At 38.7% G+C, this 21139-nt stretch overlaps 1 protein-coding gene across 1 annotated transcript in view; it reads left to right on the forward strand.

The window, feature by feature from the left end:
• The window catches only part of LOC122789905 (putative defense protein 3), a 157310-nt gene extending 138843 nt beyond the window's left edge, over positions 1-18467 (forward strand). The window contains exon 5 of the mRNA XM_044057358.1: positions 12669-18467. Coding sequence (XP_043913293.1) covers positions 12669-12763 — 95 coding nt within the window. The 3' untranslated portion in view covers positions 12764-18467. The remainder of the gene's footprint in view (positions 1-12668) is intronic.
• Positions 18468-21139: the final 2672 nt, after the last annotated feature.

Below are 21139 nucleotides of genomic sequence, written 5' to 3' on the forward strand. Positions count from 1 at the left end.
GATCCAACACAAACCTCAATTTAAAGGCATAGCAAACTGCAAAGAACAGAAAAGGAACAGAAAAAAAGCTCACTACAAGAATATAAATGCATAAAGTAACTTAAAACATCCGTAAAATGACTTTAAACACTCCATAGAATATATAAAAGATTTTCCAAAACACATAAACTAATACATGAAAAAATGTTATATATAAATACATAAAAAACTTTGAAACATAAGGACATAATGTAGGCATACGCATATAAGTAATTACAAATAGTCACTTTACATGCCTGCGCTGCCTTAGGCTAGGTTTTATGGATGCCCTTTCATTTAAACCCAGTCCCCTATCAGCCCTTAAAAGTGTTATCCAGTCACTCTCTTTTCCTTCAGTGTATATCCTAACATCACCACCCTTCTGATTTGGGGTGATGACCTCTAACACTCTAAACAAAAACTTGTGGTCATGACCATGCATGACCACATGTTTAGCTAAAGCATTATGCAACGTTCCTTTCCTAATGTGGTAATTATGCTCTCTCATCCTATCTCTGAGTGGGCGGTTGGTCTTAACCACGTAGAAAGAGGAACACAACTGACACACTGCCAAATAGACGACATGTACGGTCATACAATTCGCCTCCACTTTAGTATAAAAAACTCTTCTCAAATCAGGATGAAAAAACTCCACATTGCTGTCTATAAAAGGGCAAAAGTTGCAGTGACCACAGGGTCTGGTACATCCTACCTTTTTAGGATGTCTATCATGTCTTGGATAGCACAACATCCTTTTCAAGTTGTTCTTATTCCTAAAAAGAAAACATGGAGCTTCACCTACTGTCTGCCTAAGGTCATCATCGACCTGCAGGACACCCCAAAACTTACTGACAATCTCCCTGATTTCAAACTGATCTGATGAAAAAGTTGTGGAGAACTTAACACAACAATCAATCTTTTTATCCCCAGCAACACTAGGATATATGGGTCCAAAATAAGGACTGGCTACAGTCAAACGTAGATTGTGTACTTCATCCAGATGGTGGTTGACCTCGTTCACATTATACCCCCTTTCTGTTAACCTCCTTGTCAGGTTATCTAATTCATTGGTAAACCCTATATCCATAGGGTTTAACCTTGAGGCCCTAATTGCCTGTCCTTTCATAATATTCCTAAATATGAATGGTGGATGCATGCTCGTTCTCATAAGTAATGAGTTACAGTGACAGGTCTTACGAAAAACCCCTGTGTTGATAATAACATCTGGTAACCTTTCAACAAACAGATCCAAAAATTCAATCTTATGCTCAGAGAAATGCATAGTAAACTTGAGGAAGGTGGTTAGATTGTTCATCATTGTATACATAGATTGCAACTGTGCCAATGTCCCTTTCCATAAAACAAAAAGGTCATCCACAAACCGCCGATAAAATACTACATGCTCCCTGAACAATGTTTGACAAAACAACGCATGTTCCTCCCAATGGGCTAGAAATATGTTAGCGTAGCTGTTCGCACAAGGTGTGTCCATGGCTACGCCATCACATTGCCTGTAAATAACATCTCTGAACATAAATAAGTTATTTTCAAGAACCAGTTCTAGCAGCAATTTGTCAGAATTTTTTATTTGCACTTTTGTTTTGCTGCTGTCAGGAGTGAGTTTATTGCTGGATCATGGCCAATATTGAGTTGGATTATACTCCTAGAGGTGAAGACTGTAGGAAAGAGGCACTTCAGTCGAGGTTTCAACAATATTTAAAAGGTACTGTCAACGCTTCCTGGTATTTTGAGAGTGTTGCTGTATCTGATGATGTCACAGAGGCGACGGTGAACACTGAGAAGCTGCACAGGCTTCTTGACGCTATGGAGAAGGACTTTATGAAGTTAAAATGTTTCCAAACGCAGCAATTACATTTCCAGTTCTGTTTGGATAGGAATATTATTCCCAGAGGGCTTCGTGTGTTTACGATGCCAACTCAGGGGAGAGAGTATCCAGATTTGCTTGCACAGTGGCAACATTTGAATATCGAGGTAAGCAGGAAATATCTGCAGCTCCTCATTGACTTTTTTCGTCCAGAGGAAGCTAAGTTAACTGACAGTATTAATATGACACAACAAGCGCTCTTTGGTGAATTCCCTAGTGAAGTAGTACAACCACTCTTCGAGAATGTATTAGACAGTGTGTTAGCGTTTGAATGTAAACTATTTCAACAGAAAAGGCATAAGGTTACTAGGGACATTACGGATTTTAAACTGGGCCATGTGTTTATGTGGCCCAGAAATGGTAATAATACCGTTACTCCCTCTACTGTTTATACAAATAGGAGGCATGGTTCTGATAAGTTTGACCATGACCCTATTACTAAGGACAATAATAATGTGAACATTAATGTAAATACTAGGACTTTGGAAGCTGAAGTTGTTGGTACTGTGACTAAATGTAATAATGTTGTTAATACAGAGTCTCATAGGTCTGAAGTTTGTGTAGAGAACACTACAGGAAAAGATGTTGGTGGTCCCCTGATCAGAGGGGAATCACTTGTCAATGAAGCCTTTGTGCATGATTATAATGATTATAATGATGTCATACATATTATACATCCTAGTATGCAGCCAGGCACTAATCTATATCCTGAAGTGCGCATTAATAAGGATAAACCCACATCTTTGGCTGGCAAATCTGAAGTTGTGGTGAGACCAAAGATAAGGGCAGAGCAAGTAGATTCAAGTAGTAATATTAGCCCTGATTTGTCTTTTCCTCTACCTACATGCCTGGAGAAAGGCCCACGGAGGTCACGCTCCATGAGTCGAGGCAGACAGAAAAGAAAGTCTTCAGGGGAACCCTTATCCCATCAGACCCTGAAAAAGATGTGGAGCAACAAACATTAGTTCACAATATATCTCAAGTGATACTTAGTATTGACGACATTAGGCTGTTTAGTAAAGGGTTGAATTTTATTCCAAAGACACAGAGTAGGTTAACGGATACTATTACAGACCTTAAATTGTTTTGCAGAAATGTTATGTTAAAATATATGTTTAAGGGTTCCAGTAATGAATCAGCTAATAATAGGGAGTTCATATTTAAGAATTTGAGTGAGTTTGTGCCCACCAATCATCCTTTGGTTGAGGCTTTCTTAAAACTAATGGAAGATGAATTATATAGCTTTTTCGACAGCAAGAGAGATAGGAGACCTATGAGGTCTGATAACCTTACCTATAAGGAGAGGTTAAGCTTAAAGAAATTACAAGATGACTCCACTATCATTATAAGGCCAGCAGACAAGGGTGGTAGGATTGTTGTTATGGATACTTCACATTATAACACAACCATGGAAATGATGTTGCTTGATACGTTTTATCAAGTGATTACAGTGGATGATGTTAAAGACATTATTAGGTATGTTGGCTATACACTTTTGGATATTTTTTAAGAGTAATTTAATAGGGAAGGAGTTATATGAATACCTTTGCATCAGGGTGCCTGTTATTCCTGTGATATATGGGCTACCCCAAGATACATAAAGACCCTAAAGACTCACCCATGAGACCAATTGTTTCTGGTCGTGGGTGGGTAACTGAGCATCTATCTGTCTTTATAGAAAAACATTTAAGACAAGTTTTGAATAATAATACTTTTGTATTACGAGACTCTAAGCAGTTCTTAATAGACCTCTATGAATGTATTAAACAACAAGGAACTGTGGCAGACTGTATATTTGTAACCTTTGATGTGCAGTCCATTTTTACAGTTATACCGAATGGGCTAGGACTTACCTATGTTTCAGAATATTTAAAGGAGCATAGTGACTACTTGGATGTTAAGATTGACTTGATAACACACTTTCTAGAACTGGTTCTTGAAAATAACTTATTTATGTTCAGAGATGTTATTTACAGGCAATGTGATGGCGTAGCCATGGGCACACCTTGTGCGAACAGCTACGCTAACATATTTCTAGCCCATTGGCAGGAACATGTGTTGTTTTGTCAAACATTGTTCAGGGAGCATGTAGTATTTTATCGGCGGTTTGTGGATGACCTTTTTGTTTTATGGAAAGGGACATTGGCACAGTTGCAATCTATGTATACAATGATGAACAATCTAACCACCTTCCTCAAGTTTACTATGCATTTCTCTGAGCATAAGATTGAATTTTTGGATCTGTTTGTTGAAAGGTTACCAGATGTTATTATCAACACAGGGGTTTTTTGTAAGACCTGTCACTGTAACTCATTACTTATGAGAACGAGCATGCATCCACCGTTCATATTTAGGAATATTATGAAAGGACAGGCAATTAGGGCCTCAAGGTTAAACCCTATGGATATAGGGTTTACCAATGAATTAGATAACCTGAGAAGGAGGTTAACAGAAAGGGGGTATAATGTGAATGAGGTCAACCACCATCTGGATGAAGTACACATTCTACGTTTGACTGTAGCCAGTCCTTATTTTGGACCCATATATCCTAGTGTTGCTGGGGATAAAAAGATTGATTGTTGTGTTAAGTTCTCCACAACTTTTTCATCAGATCAGTTTGAAATCAGGGAGATTGTCAGTAAGTTTTGGGGTGTCCTGCAGGTCGATGATGACCTTAGGCAGATAGTAGATGAAGCTCCACGTTTTCTTTTTAGGAATAAGAACAACTTGAAAAGGATGTTGTGCTATCCAAGACATGATAGACATCCTAAAATGGTAGGATGTACCAGACCCTGTGGTCACTGCAACTTTTGCCCTTTTATAGACAGCAATGTGGAGTTTTTTCATCCTGATTTGAGAAGAGTTTTTTATACTAAAGTGCAGGCGAATTGTATGACCGTACATGTCGTCTATTTGGCAGTGTGTCAGTTGTGTTCCCCTTTCTACGTGGGTAAGACCAACCGCCCACTCAGAGATAGGATGAGAGAGCACAATTACCACATTAGGAAGGGTACTTTGCATAATGCTTTAGCTAAACACGTGGTCATGCATGGTCAAGACCACAAGTTTTTGTTTAGAGTGTTAGAGGTCATCACCCCAAATCAGAGGGATGGTGATGTTAGGATATACATTGAAGGAAAAGAGAGTGACTGGATAATACTTTTAAGGGCTGATAGGGGACTGGGTTTAAATGAAAGGGCATCCATAAAACCTAGCCTAAGGCAGCGCAGGCATGTAAAGTGACTATTTGTAATTACTTATATGCGTATGCCTACATTATGTCCTTATGTCTCAAAGTTTTTTATGTATTTATATATAAAATTTTTTCATGTATTAGTTTATGTGTTTTGGAAAATCTTTTATATATTCTATGGAGTGTTTAAAGTCATTTTACGAATGTTTTAAGTTATTTTATGCATTTATATTCTTGTAGTGAGCTTTTTTTCTGTTCCTTTTCTGTTCTTTGCAGTTTGCTATGCCTTTAAATAGAGGTTTGTGTTGGATCATCTTCTTGATAGGTTAATTATTTAATTGTCTCAGTGTGCTTTTAATATATAACTAGTTTGTGTTAGGAGGTTTGTTTCATGGATCTGAAGTAGCTGATACAGTGAAAGCGCCTATCCTTTTGTTCTTGTCTGCAATAAACTACGTGGATTTTACATCTTGGATTGTTATCTTCTGTTATTTTCTCACTCTCACTCCTGCTCAGTACTTGGTTATTTTACAAATTTTTTTATATTTCTCTGAGCAGGGGCATTTACCTGAGAAGCAGCAATTTGTCAGACTTTTTTATTTGCACCTATCTAGTAATGCTCTCCTATCCCCTACCCAACATGGGTTTCATCCAGGGCATAGCACTGTCACTGCCCTACTCTCTTTCACTGACACTTAGATGCAGGGCAACCTACCTCAGTTATCTTATTGGACCTATCTAAGGCTTTCAACACAGTGTCACATACTAAGCTAGTAAATCAACTATCAAAACTAGGCTGCTCCTGAAAATCCCTCAAATGGTTTACCTCTTACTTACAGAGCAGGGAACAATCAGTAAGGTAGCTAAATGTACAATCCAACTACCAACCTAAAAATATAGGAATACCGCAAGGATCTATTTTAGGCCCACTAATGTTCAATATTTTCATCAATGACCTGCACAAAGCCCTCCCAAATCCAGAATCCCATTTAATACGCCAACGATTCAACACTAATATCTACCTCCGACAACTTCTCTGATCTCCTCACAGTTACACAACAGGGTTTTACCTCTATTGAATCATGGCTTATTAACCCACAACTTATGCTAAACCCCAAAAAACTAAACTTTTACTTTTCTCTACAAAATCACCTGACTCTAACTTCAAAATCCTTGCAAAACACGGCACACAAATAGAATTAGTGAAGATAGCCAAACTACTGGGGATAACAATAGATACAAACTCACGAACCGCACATTCTAAATGCAATAAAGAAAACTCACTTCAAACTAGGGAAACTATATCGCCACAAACTCTATATGGATACATATACCAAAAACAAAACTAGCCAATACCCTACTCATCCCTTCCCCCTTATATGGCAGTGCCATTTTTCCCAATCTTCACACAACCCTTAGTAATAAATTACAATCCTGCTACAATAAAATAGCTAAATTCGACTCTGAAAAACCACACCATGCTCATCAGTGCCAAGCAATCACTGAACTAAAATGGTTAGATTTCACACCAACTACACTACACCCAACTAACCTCAGCCCATAAGCTAATCTGTAAACCTAATAAATGCCCTGCCCTCTGTTCAATCCTACAAACTTACACCCCTACAAGAACACTAAGATCTTCCTGTAAACTCATGCTTACTGTAACAAAACTCAACAAAAGAGCTGGACAATGTATGTTCTCCCATTCTATCACCAAAAGAATCCATCCTGCACCTGCCTTAGAAGCAAACCACCTTAAACAGCACATTTTACCAAATTCTAGGCTGGCTAATGTATGCAACACCCAGTCTTCATAATAATACTGTAAACTATACTGTCAGCAAAGAAAGTACTGTATTATAGTCCATACGTTTCTACTGATGTAACATCATATCCTGTGTTATGATTCCTAGTGCATATTAATGTAAATCCTATGAATTGTAAATTGTAATATGTTTTACTGCCTATTATATCTGTAATATTTTTAAGCTTATGTTAAACATTGTCTCTCTGTAATGCTTTGTGGTGCTTTTCTCCCCGGGCCTCCACTGAAAATGGGTCTCTGACCCAGTGGACTTTCCCAGTCAATAAATGCTAATAAATAAATAAACAAATAAATAAATCATCAGAAGTGAGTAAGAGGGAGCACTGAGTTTGCCCTGGGAGATGTGACAGGTTCAGGAGGAATGAGTGCAAAGGAAAGCTCTCTCAAGATGAAAGATGGGCTTTAAAAGTACCTATACAAGATTCAACAGAAAATACTAGGAGGGACTCAGACTGCTTCCAAAGAAAACCAGAACTAGTCCTTTGAAACACAACTGAGCTTATAAGTATGTACTTTATTTTTCTTGAAAGTGAGAAGATAGCACATCTTTGATTAGGCCGTGATGTACTGTAGCTTTTAGAAAACACACAGGTTTCAGCTTTGAAAACTAAAGTCTGTGAATGTTATTTTCACTTGCTATAAGCCAAAGTGTGTCATAAAGCTACTTTACTAACAGAACACTATAGAACCGTCAGACTGCATTTAAGTTTCATGTTTGCGCATTGCTGTGCACCACTCAGCATGTGTAAGAGGTGCCCTATATAGATGCAAATGCCTTGAAACACAACTTTTCCCTATATATCTATCAATGGAACCTTCCCAGACTTCCCTGCTGCTCTATGGGAAACTCAGCTGTGCACCGAGCAGCATTGCTACACATCATCCCTAGCCTTCAACAGAATAAGTTCCCTTATGAGTCCTAGCGCAAACACTGGTCTAACTAGCTCACCCCCTTCCCTAACAGTACTTATGGTAAATTCCTGCTACAATAGACGCTCAGTTTCCTAACATTTCTCCTGCCAGCCTGATTGACTTGGGCATCCTGAGGCAATGTAGTAACTGCCTCATGCATACTGACAATCACTTACACCTAAAACAAAGACTCTATGTGAGAGATGTAATTACAATATGAAATTGGAATCAGTTCTCTCACATAACAACAAACTGAACATCAAACAGGTTGTCAGCACACTCACATCTCTTACACAAAATAGGGACACAACACATAAACCCACATGCTCAGAGGTACTCACTAGAAGCCTACCAAAAGATCAGAGACCTCCAAAATACAAGACAATTGCGCACACTGTATTGCAAATAGAAACCACTACACACACACACACACACACACACACACACACACACACACACACACACACACACAAGCAAAACATCTAAAAACCTAATATCCTGATCATAGGTGACTCCATAGTGAGACATACAGATATCCCCCCTCAAAAGGCTGGACAAGGAGAAAATCATGGTTAGCTGTCTGTCAGGTGCCAGAATCCATCAAATCATGCATGCACTCAAATTTCTCAACAAATACCATTATGACTCTGTCATAGTCCATGTTGGGGTGAATGACTTGAGATATACCTCTGTGGACTATCTGAAGACAGACATGACTGAATTCTCAGGTTGGTGTCCCAGACAGGTATGACCCTATCCCTAAGCAGCATTCTACCTTTACCTAAGATGATGCCACAATTTAAACAAAAATTGATCGACTTTGACAACTGGTTAAGCTTCTGGTGTCAATCCAGGGGAGATCCAGTATCTGGGAATACATGGTCAAGAAACCACACTGCTTTACCAGAGATGGTGTACACCTGCCTCCCCTAGGCTTTCAGATACTGGCAAAGGCACTTGCTTCCCCCATAGTGCCCTTTTTAGGCAATGTCAAAATAACACTTTCCAACGTAACAAAAATCCACTTGAGACAAACTCAAGGTTCTGCTGCTTAATGCTAGGAGTCTAAACAGGAAACTGCACTCTCTGGAAGCACTCCTCACCTTGGACGATGCTGGTATCTGTGCCATCACTGAGACTTGGTTCAGGGCTGCGGACAGCACCCTGACCATGAAAGACTACAATGGCTTCCACATGTTCAGAAATCAAAACGAGCATGAAAGAACCAAAGGTGGAGGTGCATCCATTAAAGCCAAGTACACCTCGACACTGGTCAAACAGTATGATTCTCTCAAACTACTCCATGCCAAACTAACTATAGGCAAAATACCATACCACATCATTGCTAGCTATATGCCCCCACCGTGATCCAAGAAAAGCACACCACCTACCTGGACCTACTGGATTCACACACCATACAGCCAAACACCTTAGTCATGGGAGATTTCAACTAACCTATTGATTGGGTGACATACACCAACACAACCATGCTCGCCCAGAGGTCCCTGGACTTTGTCAACATAAATTCCCTGGAACAGATGGTCTGCACCCCCACAAGGGGCTCAAATGTCCTAGACATAGTACTCACCAACATGGAGGGTCACTGCACTCCCCCTTTGTGTGATGCCCTCCCTGGTAATGTTGGACCACCAAACAGGTCATTGCACTCCCCCCTGTGTGATGCCCTCCCTAGTGTGGTTGGGACAGTCTCTTTTGAAGTAACTATCAGACTCATTACGCCCACAGTAGCAAAAAAAAAAAAACCTAAAAGAATTTTCCAAAGAAAACTACAGCTTACTGAGCGATGGTATAAAAAGTTTCAAACTCCCCGCAAACACAGGCAATGACTCCAGAGATGTACACAAATGCACTTTATAAACACTTAAGCAGCTGTATAGACTCAGCTGTACCTGATTGGATCAAAACCAGTTCCTCTAAAAAAAGCAAGCCACCCTGGTGAATCTCGAGTGTAAATGGGTTACTACCAGAAACAGAACTGCTCACTAATTTGGAGGTATTTCTTGAGACAGAGACATTCCCTGATTTGCCTGTAGAGAAGAACATTCCCTAGGACAGATGTAGAGATGGAAACAGCAGTCTTCAAAAATAAAGTGTCATTTCTTTTGACTGATACAGAGAAGGAGGTGATATTTCCTAGAAAAGAGGCAAAGGAGGAAGTGATATTACCAGGGGATGGGGAGATGGTGTTGTCTGCATCCAAAACAGAAAAATTAAGAAGGAAGAGGTGATACTGTCAGACAGGCACACAAAACAGCCATCCCTAAGAGTAAGGAGATTAAATGGCCAGAGACTGAGATGGTGGAAATGAAGCCTTGTGACAAGAGGGACTGAGGCAACCAAATAAAAAGTTGTACTCTTTGAAAAAATAGCTTGAAAGTTGGAAATAAAATATTCTTTTCAGAGAAAACACTAATACGTCAACCTCCCCATCTCAATACTGCCTCCACGTTTCAGGTCTGCTGATGGAGAGGGAAGATGATGTGGAGAGCAGCATCAGTCTGCTAATACCCCCCCCCCCCCATGAGGCTGCCCAACTAAGTAGGAAGAACTGTAATGAAGTATGCCCAAGGCAGATTAGAGGAGGAAGTCTGCATCATCCTCCTCCACATGAGACATAATTATGTATTTCTTAATGTGTCAACCCTTGAGGAGTTACATCCGTTTCATGTCAGGAGGTGGGGGTCATGCTGAAGACACACAGTTCACAGGTTCAGTTACTGTCAGTTTCTAAAATGTTTGTCTTTCTTTACGAATTGCTATACTATTACAGCTATAAAAAGAAAGCACTACAATTCATGTAATCCAGAGGAACATCTCTTCTCTTTTTATCAGGCTCCACTCAATCTTTATAAGTAGAATTGTTTCCTTCAGTTAATAATGACAGGGTGTTGTGTGTGTGGGGGGGGTCTGCTTACTAATTCCTTTCATAAGACAACATTTAATTTAAAATATATAAGTAAATGCCTAAAAAACAAGTTAGAATAAAATGAGAATTATTCTTATACCGCTATCTCAGCACCCTTTTCAGTCCCAGTCTCCTTGTTTTGTGTATGTACCCTGTGTCACCAAAAATAATAATAGCAGACTACAAATATATTTAACACTTGGAGTTGTACCAGCTTTTCAACTAGAGGGAAAAACAGGTGGAAGTAAAGATGACAAAGAAAACTGGATCAAACATTATACTACTAGTGAAACAGGTACCACAGAGGGAGTTGGGGAATTAAAGATGTTTTCCTCCAAGTCAGCATGCAATACACAGACTTCAATTTTCAACCATGTTATAAAAGCGTACTGTTTGATCAACTGTCTGTTTATTCATGTTTTAACTTGAACCTATGCAAACATTTTGTCCCAGTATATGTTTCCACAGCCCATCTAACAATTGTCCCATTTAATTCCACCTTTGTACTCTGTTACTTATTAGATTCCCCAAATACATAGAACAGCTTCCCCAGTAACATAGTCTTACATCAACAACCCCTTGCACTACTGTCCAGCTGTATATATTTGATACTCCTGTACTAATCTGTCTCATTCTTCTAAATCCACTAAAGTTGTTTTTCCTAATCCAGCTTGCTTTGCTCTGCTATCTTAATTTACTCCTCTGCTCACACTAAAATGATTTATTATTCATTCTAGTTGTGTTTATACCTTCTCTTTACTTACCACAGTACCCTTAGCTATGGTAGCACATTACTCCTTTGTATATACATCTTCCTACCTTTTGACCCACCCATTTGCTCTTGCAATACTCTACTCAGCAATCTCCTGTTATTGTCAATATCTGTCATAATTAGTTCTGCACCTTTGTTTTGTAACTGATACTTATAACTCAAAATACTGCGCTTTACCCATTGGTGACACACTGATGTAGTATTTAGCACCTAACAGAGCTTGGTTCCCATTTGGGTTACCTTTACTGCACAGTTTGAGTGTTAATATTTTATCCTTATGTTTTTTTTAACAGGATCTATGGTTTCCTCCCATGCATAAAGATATACTACACTAGTAAGGTCCAAACTGTCAGTATGCATGTGGGTGTGCTTATTCTGTTATAGACTGGCGTCCTGTACAGAATTTTCTTTTGTCAGTTTGTGCTCATTGCATATAGGAATGGGCTTTGTCTCTCCCAAACCTGAGCTGGATTATTATATAACTAATGGCAGGGAATGCATAAATTAATGCATTTTGCCTTCTGTTATGTAGTAAAAAGGACATCAAGTAATTAATGTTAAAAAGGTAGAGAATAAAATTTAATAAATTATGTTACTTAAAATGCCATTAAATGATAATCTGTCATCTTGAACAAAAAGTGTAGCATAATATGCAAGTCAGTATTCTTACATATACTGTCAAATAATGTAATTATTTGATTAGTTTTGTGTTTATATTTTGATAAATGCTATGTACAATTCATGTGATTCTACATTCTCCCCACTCTGGGGGGAGGGTCTGTAATAGGTAGTGGTGGAAAGGAATAACAGGTTGTTACTGTACAGGATGTACTGAAACATTAACAATGGGGATGCCCTTTTTTCATTCAGTCTCTTGTTTATTCTCACTAGAATAAACACCCACTTTTGGACATTCCAGCAACTGGACTTGTAGCTGCAGCATGAAGTATGTTATTATATAATGAACAAATCATTTCCAGAAGTAGTGGTTGTTGTGAATTTTATGTTTTTCTCTGTATGCTTATACACACTGAAAGGCTATACAAGCCTATGAATAGATTACTACGTAAATGGATATTCTGTCAAACTAGAAGGACGGGAAAATTAATGTACCTTTTTGTTTGTTTTACATAGATCAAACAGCTACCTGTGGTGCAGAGACGTTTACGTGGAGCATCATCACACTTCTGCTTCTTCTGACTCATATAATATTCATTTACAATGACTAACCTACTGAACCGCAGCCATGTGGTGTCCCAAACAAGCTGACTCTGCTACTAGAAAACCAATGACATAATCAGCGTCTTAATATATTACAGTATTTAGAATTTACATTGACTGCATTGCATAAGTAATCCATACATTGGGACTCCTCCAATAAGGAGGCATGAAGGCCGAAGAGCAACATAATGGGGTCGGTGTGTTTTTTAGTTAAATATTACATTTTCATTTTCACATAGGGAATTTCAACCTAGTTTCCTGATAAAATGCTTCTCTTGACTTTTGTCTGACATACTAGAATTCCAGTATAAAGCTTTAAAATGAAACAATCAAGGAAATCAGTTATGTTGCTGTTTCTTGAAACAGGGTACTAATCTTACAAATGGGATGGGATTGCCTTAATCCTTTTAGGCCCTTCTTTATTTTATGCCACATGAGAGACTGAAGGGATACTCTCCATTTAAAACTTGTCATGTGTATCTTTGCATTAACACACCTACCTAGTAAATAAATAGATGAACATTGCCAGTATAATCCAGCCATCAATTTACAGGGCACATTTACTTTAAAGTTTATATGCAAAGAATCTTGAAGTATACAAAAAAAAATCTAAACAATGGATGCCTGTAGGGTCTTTACTGTGGTCATAAAATACATAAAAATACAACAGATGTAACTTCAATTTAAAAAAGCTTCCATCTTCTGCTGCTTGATGCATACCTGGTATCATACCTACAGTAACTGAGGCATTACCTGGCACACATCAGTGATACGATTGCACAGGAGTATAGAAATAGTCCATCTCTACTATGTAAAGTAATACTATGCCAAGTCATGTATTTGGATTGATATTAAAACTCCTGAATGCTTCCTCTGTGTTTCTGTTGCATAATGTCTTTGTCATGTTAATATTTACTAAGTAGCTTGTTCCTACCCAAAACATGGCTTGTTGGCTGATGTATTCAGAGCTCTATGTTCAACAAGCCTGTCAAACATTTCTATGAGTTACATAGATTCCAAGGCTGCTATCCAGGGTCCTAAGAATTAATCAAATCAGGACAAGTAAAGTAATGCTCCTTTTAACTAAATAATTAAAAATTTCAATTAAACTATTTTTTGAATAACTTCTTTACCTAATAATGCAACTGCTGCATTTATGATGCAGTACATCTAGAAAACATATATTTTTATCTCTTCATCTGCATCATCATCTGGGATTATGACCTTCCCAAGTGCAGAAGGTTGCGAATATTAACAGTGAACACATTCAATTTTAAAAGGATTATTTTTGCTTAAAATTAGATTTTTAGGCAAAATAAGACTGAGGGAAACCGCTAGCAACCATCAATCTGCTAACAAAGGTGGAAATGGAATACAGATGTAGCACTCTGTTTCGTGCCTTTGTATCCAAGGTTCAAACTGCTACTCAGACCATGAGCTTTTAATATTGTAGCAAACTATATTAATGAACAGATGTGCCCCACTTAGTAAACTGAAGATTTTAATTCTACTATCCTGTAGTAGTAAAAAGAGAGCCACTTATGAAAAATCATTTAAACTGTTAACACAAACTACCACTGACTATCTGAATAGCTTTCAAAAAACTTAATACAGAAGTCCCAGTATTATACTGGTGACTAGTCAACAGCTGAATCAGACAGATTTCAGAAACCCCAGTGCCCTTCCAGCAGGAACAGCAATGTCCACTTCAGGAATAAAGGACTGTTTTAGCCACCCTATGTCTCCCCATTCATAAAACATATACCCATTTCTATGGTAAGCTTGGCCTCCCCCTATAAACATGGACAGCCCAAAAAACATTGCCCAGGTATACCATTTGCAAAACATGGCAGCAGGCCCAGTGAGACAGAAGTGGAGTTCCAGGTAACCCTTATGGGGAACATAGTGAGACAAACTTCAGAATCACCACTGCATAACTCCAAATTATTAGAAACATTGCACACAGGTTTCGAGGCTCATAGGTTCATAGGCGATTACCAGGCTAATGGCCAAGAGCCCTTACAGGCCTAGACAGTTTTACTCAGATTTTATCCAATTTTCTATCCCAAGGGAAAATATAACAAGGATCAGCAAGTGGGGTTTCGACAATTTTACAGACTGCCTCTGTCCATAAGGGACATGGGAGCCACCCTAGGAGTAAATTTGTGATTTCCCTCCCATCTACTGATCCAGGCTGATGTTAAAGATGGTCAGGGGAAACCTCAGCTTCACATAAAAAGGAAGCCAATTCTATAGGAGGGGCAATTTCTGGGAAACATATCTCTCTCCCCAGCATGATCTATTCATGTCAGAGATCAGATTTAGATATTTGGACTGGGTAACTCTCATGCAGTTCATCTGCATTATGGTCTGATTGCATTATGGCATTTGCTATAGTAGAACATAGAACTATACAGAAAACATGAGTCCATCATACTTCCAAGCTGTGCTTGGCAGGATAGTTTACACTGATAAAGCTTTTGGGATTCATGGACAAAAACTGAACTTTTACTGATACTCTAGGTGCACAATGCTAAGAACAAGTTGACACGGGTACAGCAGTTACATGATATACTTTACCTTTTGGGATGTCAGACACCCTGGGAAATCTACCTCATCAATTAAACACCCCTAAATGTAGACACAGTAGTCACACATTTAGGGACTCATGAAGATAGTAACCTAGCTTTTGAACAACACGTGTCTAAGGTGGTAAGAAAATCATTCTATGTCACTCACCTTATAAATAAGGGCATGGCATCTAGGTCCAGGGAAGTGACCATGCCACTATACTCCGTCCTCATCAGGCCCATCATTGTCTATAATGCTCCCTTTCGTATGTACCTGACCAGGCAAGTGACAACTGGAATGTCCACAGAGTTCCTCACAACAAGAATACAGAATGAAAACAATGGCCTATGCAGATCACATCAAAGCCCTATAGCTATACTCTGTTTAATATAGACTGATGAGATGCAATTTACGCCTGGCATACAAAACATCCTTGGATCCCATCGTGATAGTCCTTCTGGAAATCCACAAAACTGCTTCATTCAAGGATTTAAACTTTGTTTGCAACTGAAATAGAACTTGTTGGTGGGACAGATATGTATTTAAGAGAATTTCCATTCTCTGTAATATGCTACCCATCTATGTGAATTGGGCCTTCCCTAACCCTATTAAAGCATAACCTAGACCAGTGGATGGGAAATGAGAAATTCACCCCGGGTCTGACACCTATGTCTCGGATAAACAGAGGCAGCAGTTAAATCATGCCTTAACAAAAATAAACCCTTTAAATATACCTCTAAGGCAAAATAGCCCCTGGGATACATTTACCTAAGAACCTATGATCAATGCTGCCTATTTAAAATACAGAGTAATGTAACATCAACATGGTTATAGACATCACAATAGTGGGCACTGCATCGGTGGTCTTGGATCAATCCCAGCATCCCAACACTCAGGAAAATCACTACTGACAATAATACTGACCTTAGCCATGCTGTAGTCTGTATTTACAAAAATGGCATATTGAAAAATATTGGTGTAGTTTGCTAACTCCAAGGTCAGTCACAGTCTGTCTACACTTCTTCCACTTCAGCTCAAGCAGCGAATCTTATACTGAATGTGAACTAAATACTAGCATAGTTCTAGATGCATGCAACATACACACACACACACACACACACACACACACACACACACACACACACACACACACACGTTCCTTACCAAGCTGTGGGCATTTTTTTTTTAACATTCACAAAACACTATTTAGTTGTGCAGACACACATTAAATGGAAGCAGGTAACGCTTGCTACAAGATGTTTCTGAATCCAGTCATCATACCTCGTAAGTTGCAGCCCTTTGTAAACTATAGCTTTTATGCCCCACTGGGAAAAGTTGTGTGTGTCTCACACTCACTCACGAATTCAGTCACTGTTTCCTACTCTGCAAATTCCTCAGGAAAACTGAATCATGCATGTAACTCCTTCACTGTGTAAAAATGAAACACCCACTTGTCAGATTCAAACTATCCTTGCTCTATTTTCAAATTGTGCCTTATGGTTATTGTATAGCTCCTCTTCTGAAAGATATTGTTCTCCTGGATTGTACTTATTTGGAGGTGTTTCAGTGTTGAAATCATGCCCCTTTCTCCAGGGGTGTATATACAACTTGTCTTGGACCCCAGCACCATTTTTGCTCTTCTTTTCTGTGCTTACATTTTGTCAGTACCTTTGCACAGGTGGGGGTTATCAGAACAGTACACAGTACTTCGGATAAAATCATGGTGATGCCTGTCTATGAAATCCAGAATCCCACAACCTTCCTTACTGTTCACCTTTTGATTCTCTGATACAACTGTAAAAAGCTCCCTTTGACTATGTGTTACATCTTTCTTCTTATAACCCAGACTTGCCTTGGGTTTTTGGATATCCGGGTTCAGGACTGGAGTTCCATCCATGACCATCGCATGCTGTATGCCTGTTGCTTGCTAGAAAATGCTCTGACTCCCTATAACCCTTAAAAATAGAATGCACAACTCAAAGCTGCCCTGGTTGCATCCATTCCTTTAACTGTCTGCATCTGCCCCTCATTCTGCTCACTGTATTTCCATAACAGCCCTGCTGTGGATCTTTGTCATCTATAAATAGCTTCACATCCCCTCTTAAACACATTCACAGTGTCCTACATACAAGCAACAAAGAAAACTGATTGCTTTTTGACATATACTATAGCCCAACTGTTTATACAATATATCACATTGTATGGACACTGACACTCCCTGACAATCCGGTGGACTATTGTGGTTTATTAGTTTCTAGTCGGGTAGCTGCTTCCAGACTGACTATTACATCCTCTGATACTGTGTGATGTTAATAAGTGATTTTACAATATGGATTCAGAAGTAAGCAATCAGACCTGTGTAACCATCATGGCTTGCGGCAAAGCTCAATAATTTGATTTCTCAGGAAGCCATCCACCTCCCCTAACTGACTAGAGAATGTTTACTTTCACCCACGCACAGATTAGTACATTTGAAGGGCATCCTTTATTAGTACAACCAAAAAGGCTCTTCAGTCTCTCCAGTAACTTTAATGGTACTCCTGACAACCACCAGTTAGCTGGGATCAAGTCGTAATCAGTCGTTTAGGATCAAGCGGTAATGTATATATCTATTTTTTTTTGTGCAAAAGCATGAAATAGCTGCAATCACACCAAATCTGAAAGCTATTTTTCTTTTATTTTACATCTTATGTATGTTGTTGAAAAAATCCTTCAGTCAAACTTAAAAGAAAGCGTTATGAACGAAATCCAAAGACAAAATAATAATTTCATATTGTCTTAAGACAAAACATCTCTGGCATGTCACAGCATTCCATAGAAATGTGCTACTTTCCAAGTGATACTAGCATACCTATAATAACTGCTACTACGTTTTCACTAAAAGACTCGCACTTCTCTTCTCTTGGAGGTGATCTTGCACTGTCTGAAGAACAAGTCTGTGTATAATAAAAGAAAGTAATGAAGAGATATGGAGTATCAATAAAGTACTGGACGTTATCCTCCTTTCAGTTTTGTCCCGTGCATAATCATGTATATTTTACACTGTATTGTAATTTTTGCCACAATGATATTGGCTTGCTTTGTATCTTTGCAAGTTCAATGCAATTTTAATAAATGATATGTGCTTGTTCTTGTACTGGATCTATGACTTTTTTTTATTTCTTTAAGTTCAAACATTGGTCAATGAACACAAAGTACGGCTCATCTGCAGTTCACGTTAATAGCATATTTTTCTATTCTTCATGTTTGCTGTCAATTATTTGACATTTTAACAATGCACTGAAAATAAACTACATATTACTTTTATTTGATAATGTGCCTCCTACTGCCCCTACAGAAAAACTATACTTTCGGAGCAAAACATGAATTTAACAGTATATAGACAATTGCTTATGAAGTAGTCAGGAGTATAGCCAGATTCTTTTGGAACTGCATACCATGTTCCAGAATGTGGACCCCATCTATACCCCAAAGCATGCATATTTATGAGCAAAATACCTTTTCAGTGCTCAAACAAGTGCTGGCATGACAGGGTAGCTCTAGCATTGATTGTGAGTTTGGTTGGCAGAACTAACTATTGCATATAAAGCTGCATTTGTATGTTGATGTCTTAGTATGTTAAAGCTTGCTTCTTCGCAGGTGCTGTAAGCTTTGTTGTGAGGCCATGGAACCCAAAGAGGTGAGGCCATGGAACCCAGAGAGGTGTTACATAATTCTATCAATGAATCGGAATCTGACATCTGTCAATATTGTGGCCAAGAAAACTCTACTGTTTATCTCGTAAACAGTGCAGATGGACTCTGACTTCCACTACCCACTCTGCAAAGTAGATAATACACTGAAAACTAGATTCATAACCCCAACTTCCCAAAGATTATGTAGGGTTTTAACTTTGGGAGATTTCAATATTTTTACCACATTTTCAACATGCATTTGTTATAACCTTGTTTATAGGTTAGTACTAGGCTAACTGTCCTTCCAAGCCATTTTAAGCCTAGCCAATTATCCCCTGTGAGATTCAAACCCTGTACCTTGTGTTTGCAAAGCAAACACCTTAACCACTAAGGCCACCCTCCCAACTTGTGTTAAAAAAAAGCCAGTGGAAACCTATATGACTTATTCTACATGTGATTAAACACAATAAACATTAAATCACTTTTTGGTCTTAAAGAAACTATTTAAATTGTGTCCAGAAATGACAGCAGTTGCACTCATTAGAGGGTCCAAAGAGATGGATTGGTTGAAGTCTTCGGGTAAAAAAAAATGTCAAATGCTCTAAGGTTACTTTAACAAGACTAAATGCAGGCTTCTAGCTTCAGCAGTTCCCTGAGCTGAACATTTAACTGATGTGTTACCCTCAATTTGCATTTACTTCCCATGTGTCTCTAATACAAGAAAGAAGCTGCTTTTGTAGCTCTGGATCACATACAAAGGTAAAGGGGATGTGAGGGATAGAATCTACAGTAGGACATAGGGAAGCCTGGGATTTAAGGCAGCCTATAGATAATGATTATAAATATGATGAGGACTTCTTAAACAAACATACACCAAAGACTATTTTAATTTTGTAAATGGTGCAATGGTAGTTCATGGTTTACAGTTTAACACTGGAGGACTGGGTCTGAATACAAAATTTGCACATTCATGTTGGGGTGGGGTACACATCATGGGTAGTTTGTTCCTTACATGCAGGAGACAGTGAATGGAAGAGCATCCAAAAATGTTCCTGTCAGACAAAACTGTCACCAAGTTACTGGATACTGAAGCTGTCAGGATTAATGATTTTGTGGAAGTTGAAAGCCCTCACTAGCTAAATGAGATCAGGAATCAAATCTGCATGCATTTGCACAGAAAGGCTCTTCTGAAAAGTCCAGTAACTCATTAGCAAGCACTCAGAAAATGGCCTCAAGTTTAATTACCCACAACATCACTGTTTTAGTAAACATGCTGATGTATAATCTGTCACCACCTCACACAGTCTAACTCCCTATAACCACCCCCCCCAAATGAAGTCTACTGAAGTCTGACTTCAGTCTAGCTCTCCTCCACTTGCCAATCAAACCCTTATCTTCTTTTCCAGTGTAACTGTTGCCACTGACCTTTGCATCATCAACCACTTTGAAAGTCAAAATCATGAAACCCTGTCCCTTCCTTGTTACAGACTGTAAACACCTAACTTTCATAATCCTGCATGCTACACATAATCTGTCAATCTTTTAATTTTACAAAAGTTCTTTATCGGTTTCCAGTTAAATGATTTCCAAGCTGAGCCTAAACCTCCAGAAATGTAATCACTGCTCCATGTATGCCTAACAAATAACATAAGGATTTACAACTGTGCTAGGCATTCCCCATACAAACTGAATAACCATGGAAAGCTCCTGCAGTAGACTTCTTGTAAACCAGACTTTTTATCTGCACGTGCTAGTTCAACAGCCTTCTGCTATTTTGACATCCTGGGACCATCCTGCTAGCATGTGTGCTTATGCTAGAATGAATGTGATGTCTCTCCATCTTTCCTCCAGTTTTGGTGTGATAATTTCAGAAGATTTGCATCAGTTTCCCTAGTTCTTTTCCTCACTCCTGTTTGTACTGGGGATAAGACTTAAGTAAGGATTTAGTAAACACAAATGCACAGTTAATAAAGAATCAGTTTCGACAGGAGAAATGAGAAAAGGATTCTACCTGCTGTAGCAAGACTCCCAAAGGTATACCATTATGGTAAAAACATACAGTAACAGCACTATCTTTCTTCCAGACACACAAACTGTGTTCCTTAGACAATGGATTGAGTGTAAAGTAAATAGAACTAA

The sequence above is a fragment of the Protopterus annectens genome, chromosome 15.part0, assembly GCF_019279795.1.
Source record: "Protopterus annectens isolate FY-2018-M chromosome 15.part0, PAN1.0, whole genome shotgun sequence".
NCBI classification, from domain to species: Eukaryota; Metazoa; Chordata; order Ceratodontiformes; family Protopteridae; genus Protopterus; species Protopterus annectens.